The following is an 8,025-nucleotide window of genomic DNA, read 5'->3' on the forward strand; positions in this document are numbered from 1 at the left end:
CTAAAGCTCAGTCCCTATTTATAGGGAACAAGAGAGTACAAAAAATACTAAGTCTGATACTATTACGCTTCGTACAAAATTAACTTAGTAAATACATTACATACGAAAATAGACTAAATACTATTCGACTCTTTACAAGACTTCGACCCTTACACTTTCCGTTTGTGAAGTCTTCATATGTGTATGCTCGTTGAAGCCCTTGATTAACCCCATGATTGGAACTGCCCGTTTCGTTTCCACTTCTGCCTCCGTTTGCACCATTGTTGTTAATATGCACAAGAGCAGCAGTGACTGCGGCTGTAACTGCCGCCTGGAATATGGCTGAATCCATTTGTGGTAGAGGCAGCGGTAACAGTGGTGCTGTTGCATTGTTCTTGCGTCGATTGTATCTTCGGGGCAGCATTCTACTGCCACAAGTGGAATTTGATAAGTTTTTGATAAGGGTTGATGTGGATACTATTGAAATGAAACATCGCATCTAGATATGTCGAGTATAGTGGTTATCGAGCGTTATTTTGTACATATAATTGAAATCTTGTTATACCAAATAAAAAATGAATAGATAAGACATAGCAGATAACAACATCCATAAATAAAAGCACATGTTTGTTTCATTAATGATAAAGTAGTGGTACCTAACTTTTTGGAAAATTGACCTTTATAAGGTCTACAATACATCAAGATAACAATCTGACAGCATAACGACCCTCCGAATAGTGTAGTCACTTAGACGTAGGGTCGGTCCTACATACAAATAAAAGAAAGGGGAAGCACTAACGCATACCCAAAAACCTAGTCTACCATAGTTGGTGAGTAGGATAGATCCTACTCACATCGAGTAGTCCCCTGCGGTTCCTGGGATAAAGTAGAAGCACCCTGTAGCTCCGCTAGTCGGCTGTCGACTACAAGCACTCTCTCCTCAAGAGCAACATGTCTATCCTGATATTCCCTTACCTCCGCTCGCGCGGTAGTAAGGTCCTCGATGAGTCGGTACATAGGGTAGTAATCCCTCTTGACGTCTCGAGTGCACACCGCCGTGACCTCTACAACAACTTTCATCTCCATAACTCGGATGGTGAAAACCTGTCATGGCGTCTATACGAGAATATAAGCACAAGAAAATATATGAAAGATTCATAAAATGCCAAAATACCCCTATAGTATTTTATTCCTTTATGTTTTGTTCTTATATCCTTTTTGGTTTAAAGTTGGTAAGCTTTAGATTTGTTGTCCACCTCGACTACTCCTAAACATATGTTGGTCATATCTCGAATAAATATAGTTGATCATGCTATATTTACCCTAGATATGATTACATAACTGCCTAAGTTTAGCCGCGATGTCATGCTCCTCTAAAGACTTTTTATTTGTTTCTTGTTAGGACACTACTCTTAATATGCACACATGTAAGTATACTTTTTATAAAATACTTATATTTTTATATTATACTTTTGGTCAGAGTGTTTTAGTCTCATTGTATTTATAGTTGTATATCTTGTATGGTTAGATATACTAGTTCACTATAAACAATGCTTTGATAATTTGTCACACCCCCGAACCAGGACGGCAGAAACGTCCGGAGACAGATGAAGAAAAAACCTCAAATTTTTAATTATTTCCGGAAAACCTCAACTATTTAACTAAATTTTTGAAAAATTCCTTGCACTTGACACTTTTTTTATGTAAGAAATTATTAATATGGTCAAATCCAAAAAATAAAAAGTACAAAAGGTCTTTTATGAAAAAAAATATATATAATTAAGGCTTAATTTGAAAAAACACTATATTATTTTAAACCTTTTATTTATATAAAAACTAAATTTGCAAATTTCTACATGGTTCTAAGGTTGGAAGGAGTTGTAGTACCACATAAGTTTTTTTTATTGCCTCATAAACTCAACATATATAGGTTGAAAATGGTAAGAAGTGATAGTGTATAATTTTAATAGGTTTTGTTTTGAAAAAAAAAAGCAAATTTCGTATATGCCCTTGCTAAATAACTAAATATCGTATTTGCTCGGCCTAAAATCTAAATATCATATTTTCCCTTCTTAATATTTAATAATATAATATATACCCAAATTTAATTTTTTTTAATTTTTATTGATTTATAATCCTTTTTTATAACCTTAAATCATTATAATTGAAAATAAATATGAAATGGACAATAATGCCCTGACTTGTAAATTCCAATACCACAGATACTTAAAATCGTTGCTTCCTATCTCACCTTAATTCTGATTGTTGCTTCCCTGTTTTTACTTCCGATCGCAATCGTTGCATCAGACTCATGCATCAGGTAAACAAAATGTGACCCTATTATTTTCAATCATCTGGAATGTGAATTCCATTTTTAGGGTTCCTAGTCTCAGTTGTTCAAAATCTTTTTACAATCAGCTTAGTCATGTTGTATTTGAGAGCTTAGTTATGTTGGATTTCACTGATTTGTGTCATTGATTCGTCATCTTGTTCATCCATGTTATGTGGTTGTTCATTCAATGTGCTTAATGTCCCAAGCCTGACAATTCCCATTAATCCTACCAAATTTTGATGGAAAAACAGCTTCCCCAAGATCAGGAGGTAAGTTAGCATGTACGTTTTGAAGCCTATGGAGTTCTGCTAGTGTCTTATCTTCTTCTATTTTGTTGTTTTAGATTTCAGCCAATGGTGGGCTGAGAGTCAAGCACTTGGAGCACAAGTAAGTTCTTAAAGTCGTTTCATCATTGACCGATTTTACTATTTTACTACTATTAGAATCTTAATTTGATGTGTTAATGCAGTTAAACATCCTCGATCTTGCTGTCAATCTTGAAAAAAGAGGAGACGGTGAATCATTGACCAATTAAAAAGAGGAGACCTACCTGGTGAATCATTGACCGATTACCTGATGTGTATTTCTTGTGTACGACAACAAGGGGGAATAAGAGGTTACTCCAATGTATTAAGAGCTTGTGATAGGGAAGACCCTTGGATGCGATATGGAAGCCCTGCGAATCTGTGATCATAATTAGCCTCAACACACGTGATCTGCTGTATTGCAATTTAGAACTGATTGTGCGGAATTAAATGAATTAAACCTCGTCTTAGGAAAAGGAAGGGTAATATTGTCCTTTTGATTGTTGTTTTTGGTTTTAATGATTTAAGTTTATAAAAAAGGATTATAAATCAATAAAAATTAATAAAAAAATAGATTTAGGTATATATGATATTATAAAACATTAAGAAGGGCAAATACGATATTTAGAGTTTAGGCTGGACAAGTATGATATTTAATTGTTTAGCAATGGCATATACGAAATTATGCCAAAAAAAAAAAAATACAAAATGCTTACAACCAATCACAACACAATACTCTTTCTCTCTTTTCTCGTTGTGGGTGTAGCGTTCCATCATCGAGGAGTCATCTAGCGAATGTTAGAGGTGATGTAGCATCTCCCTAACGAGGGTAGCGGCGAGGCTTAACACCTCATACTCCCAAAAGCCCAAACGATGCATCATGACTTGAGTTGGGGTGTAGCCGTTTCGAAAACGTCCGATGCGATTTTTGCTGAGCATGACACCCAAATAACGTGTCAAGACATGTTCTGTCATTATATGGTACAAGTTTTTTTCAAGGCATTTGTTTTCTGTTTGTTTTTTCTAATTGAGAATGAACCAGTTGAGTTTTGTAATTTTTTCATATTAAGTGTTAGATTTAGCTTTTTTAAAAACGATATAAATTGATTATCATATGATTTTTTTAATATATAAAATTATACTAATAGCTTAGCGTGATTTAAAACTTGACCTTTACACCTCGCCTCATACTATATAATATATAGAATAGAACCTGAGTTTTCTATAAAATCTGGATAATAAGATTTGTTTCATCGATTTTAAGAAGATATAACATTAAAGCAAGGGCTTGGTGCCACTTGTCTTCATGTCAAGTGCACGTCTTGGACAACTCATAAACACTATCAATACACCATATCAAATTATCTTGATAAACTCCTCTGACTATCTCTCTCTCTCTCTGCTTTGCTGGATTTCAAACTTTCAATTGTGGGTTTTAATGGCGTTTGTCTGCTAAGTGAACCAGACCGAAACTAAACCTTATAGTTTTCGGATCATCATCATCATCATCATTATTATCAGAACAACTTACGACTGCTGTGTGATACTCTTTCTCTCACTCTTTATTGTCCAAACAAGGGTTCGTTTGTGAATACCCAATTCCGTTTTTGGTTTGATTTGATCCGTAGATCTAACTGTTTCACTTCCAGATCTTCTTCTCCTTTTAACTTCGAAGGCAAGGCAGCTACAAGTGTGAGCAAATTTTCTTAATTACTTCAATCGGATTCTATTAACTTGTTTCCAACTCTTGAGAATCTCGAAGAAGTTAGGGTTTTATGGTTGAATGGTCGTAAATACTCCACAAGTTTTTGAATTGGTCAATTAGGTTTGACTATATTTTAATTTGACCACTCTATTTTCTAAATTCTGTGCCCCTTTTTTCTCCCTTTTTGTAAATTTCAACTTCTAAAGCTCTTATGATCATGTGTGTTACGTTACATCGATTGTAACATTTGAACTTATCTCTATAGTTTTTCTGAATGCAGGATTTTACAGATCGAAATTTGATTTTGGGGGAAATCTTAATGAAATGAGGATACTTCCGAGAGATGTTGTGAGGAGATGAGGCATGTTATCTGGGTTCATGAACTTTTTGTGGGCCTGTTTCCGGCCACGCTCGGACCGACATGTTCACAATGGTTCTGATTCCGGCGGTCGTCAAGACGGACTCTTATGGTACAAAGATACAGGACACCATTTTAATGGCGATTTCTCCATGGCTGTAGTTCAAGCCAATAATTTATTAGAAGATCAAAGCCAACTCGAATCAGGGTGTTTAAGCTTACAAGAATCAGGCCCTTATGGTACGTTTGTAGGAGTGTATGATGGACACGGAGGCCCTGAGACTTCACGATTCATCAACAGTCACCTCTTTCAACATCTCAAGAGTAAGTCAAAGTCAAGAACCCTAAAAAATTTAAGTTCCAGTGCCCCCATTAAGTGAAAAATCTTTCTTTTTTTAGGGTTTACTTCAGAGAATCAATCGATGTCAGTGGAGGTAATAAAGAAAGCCTTTCAAGCAACAGAAGATGGTTTCAGCTCCATTGTATCTAAACAATGGCCGATGAAACCACAAATAGCAGCCGTTGGATCATGTTGCCTTGTTGGAGTTGTATGTAATGGGAGCCTTTACATTGCAAATCTTGGAGATTCTAGGGCTGTTTTAGGAAGACTTGTGAACGCAACTGGTGAAGTTCTTGCAATTCAGCTTTCAGCTGAACATAACGCGTGTATAGAATCAGTGAGACAAGAATTGCACTCTACGCATCCAGACGACTCACAGATTGTCGTTTTGAAGCATAACGTGTGGAGAGTCAAAGGCCTCATACAGGTAAATAGCAACTTACTTTTAGCCTTAATTTCCGAATATTAAAGTTGCGATTTTTACTTTTTTTTTTTTTTTTTTTTTTGTTCAGATATCAAGATCTATCGGTGATGTGTATCTAAAAAAGGCGGAATTCAATAGGGCGCCTTTATATGCGAAATTCAGGCTTCGTGAACCTTTTAAAAGACCGATTTTGAGCTCTGATCCATCGGTTTCAGTGCACCAATTGCAACCACATGATCAGTTTATCATTTTTGCTTCAGATGGACTTTGGGAGCACCTTAGCAACCAAGAAGCCGTTGATATTGTTCAAAATAATCCACACAGTGTAAATTCCCTAACTTATTACCTCAACGCTAAAATATATTTTATTTTTCATCCATTAAAAAAAACACCAAATATAGAAAGATACAACATACTTTCAGCATTTCATCTTCTTAGACATACCTTAGAACACAAACATTTAGACCTGTGTTATGATTTTAGACAATTTTTTAAATTTTTTTATCACTCACTTATTTAACTGTAATATAAAGAAATGAAAGTACATAAGTACATTGTTATTTCTTGAATATTGAATTATCACAATAAACATGGCATATTTGTAATTTGTTGATGCAGGGGAGTGCTAGAAGATTAATAAAAGTGGCATTACAACGAGCAGCAAAAAAACGGGAAATGAGATACTCTGATTTAAAAAAAATCGACCGTGGGGTCCGCCGCCATTTCCACGATGACATCACCGTGGTGGTCCTCTTTCTTGACTCCAACCTCATGACCCGTCGAACCGCTAACGTATCCGTTAAAGGAGCCGGGGTTAGCCTGCCCTCAAACACACTCGCACCCGAAACCGGCCCCACCTAGTGCTCTCTCTTTAAATCATCAAAAGCTATACATATATATACATATAGAAAACTGTATCTATATCCCTCTCTCTAGTTTTCAAATTTCTTGTACTATTTTGTCAAAGTGTGAATACCCACCCTAGTAGGTTCTTGTTAAATGGTCACAAACCAGGTATAACCCAATGGTGCACCGTGGTTCTTTGGCTCGGGTCGAACCAGGCAACCACGGTGCATTGTGGTTAACCGAACCAAGCCGACACACAGTTGAAGTTAAAATTTGTTAAATGTAATAGTGTAATCTCTTTAAGTGAGAGTACTGATGCTAAAACTTTACAGATATAAGCGTATAGTTTATTCCCTTATTGGGTGGTGGTAATTTTAGATTATAAGTTTGTTTTTACTTTTTATCTGATTTAAGTGGTAACTTTGAAGTTAAAAAGTAGTGGATGTGGGTCATTGAGTCGAGTTTGTGTATAGTACTAGTCTACTAGATAAGTTTCTTGTTGTATATTATTATCGGTAAAAAAATAAAAATATGCATTTATACATATTATGTACAAAGATATTATTATAGATAAAAAAAAGATAAAAGTATGCATTTATACATATTATGTACAGAGATATTATTATTATAGATTAAAAAAAAAGGGGGAAATGTTATTGTAACACAATCAACCTTGTGTTTTGTTTTAATTTGGTAATTGAAGTTATTTTTTGTTATATTTTTACATAATAGGTCTAATTTACCTGTAAAATAAGGGGTTCACCTCAATACTTACCGGTTTGTAGGTTAACAAACTTAGTTGACATTTTTAACATGAACAGACCATGTCATTGGCACGTAAGCCTTTGGTTTTTAAATTTACTTATTAAAAATTAAGGTCACGGGTAACATTGAGATATTAGATCATGTAGTTTTCCACCACGATCAACAATCGCGACTGTCGGCGCAACCCTACCGACTGTCGATGTCATTACACCACCGGCGTCATTACGCCACCACCATTAATAAACACGAAGGTCAACCCTACCAGCCGTCGACGTCATTACACCACCACCATTAGTAAACACGAATGTCGTCAACATCCCATCGGCCGATACCACCTCTCTACCACCACTATTACTTATGTGAAATTGACTCTTTGTTATGTATATAACATAACAAACATGTTGACTATTATTGCAAAGTGAGCGAAGATTGATAGGAAAACGAGGACAGAGGCAGCGAAGAATGGGTCGATACAAGGCCGATTAAGGGAAGACTATATTGTTCTACAAAATAAATTATTTATTTAATTAAATGCCAAATAAGTAAAGAAAACTGGAAGACCCCATAACTCTTAAAATGGTGTAATCGATAACAAATATGCACGTTTAGTGACCTATTGCGCAAAAAAATAACTTTGGTGATCAAATCGGACAAACAGGAAAACTTTTATTGTGCTACAACGACTTTTTTCCATAAAAAGTGGAGTTATTTAGTAAAATGTCATATTTGGATGTTAAATGTGTTTGAGTTTTCTATTCATATATACACAAATTTTAGGCTACAAAAGCATTCAAATAATACTCTAAGTGTACATGCATCTTAGATCTACGTTTTACTATTATGGCAACATACTTTTAAAACTATGAATATAAACTATCAAAATGGATAGAATTACTAACCTTTAGAGTATAATAATATATACTCTTGATTCCTTGAAGATCTTGAACTCTTGGTTGCTCTTGAAAGGATCC

The 8,025-nt window shown here is 35.1% G+C and overlaps 1 protein-coding gene across 1 annotated transcript; it reads left to right on the forward strand.

Moving 5' to 3' along the window:
* The first annotated feature begins 3,858 nt into the window (after positions 1–3,858).
* Positions 3,859–6,647, forward strand: LOC111899640 (probable protein phosphatase 2C 60). The gene is made up of 5 exons (XM_023895486.3): positions 3,859–4,308; positions 4,602–5,003; positions 5,079–5,446; positions 5,532–5,768; positions 6,062–6,647. The coding sequence occupies exons 2-5, from the start codon at positions 4,685–4,687 to the stop codon at positions 6,302–6,304; spliced, it is 1,167 nt and encodes a 388-aa protein (XP_023751254.1). The 5' UTR covers positions 3,859–4,308; positions 4,602–4,684; the 3' UTR covers positions 6,305–6,647.
* Positions 6,648–8,025: the final 1,378 nt, after the last annotated feature.

This window comes from Lactuca sativa, chromosome 4, assembly GCF_002870075.4.
Source record: "Lactuca sativa cultivar Salinas chromosome 4, Lsat_Salinas_v11, whole genome shotgun sequence".
Classification (NCBI taxonomy): domain Eukaryota; kingdom Viridiplantae; phylum Streptophyta; class Magnoliopsida; order Asterales; family Asteraceae; genus Lactuca; species Lactuca sativa.

Coding starts and splice junctions, on each gene's coding strand:
- LOC111899640 (XM_023895486.3), top strand. CDS start 4,685: ATGTTATCTGGGTTCATGAACTTTTTGTGGGCCTGTTTCCGGCCACGC. Junction 5,004..5,078: donor CCTCTTTCAACATCTCAAGA/GTAAGTCAAAGT, acceptor TTCTTTTTTTAG/GGTTTACTTCAGAGAATCAA. Junction 5,447..5,531: donor GAGTCAAAGGCCTCATACAG/GTAAATAGCAAC, acceptor TTTTTTGTTCAG/ATATCAAGATCTATCGGTGA.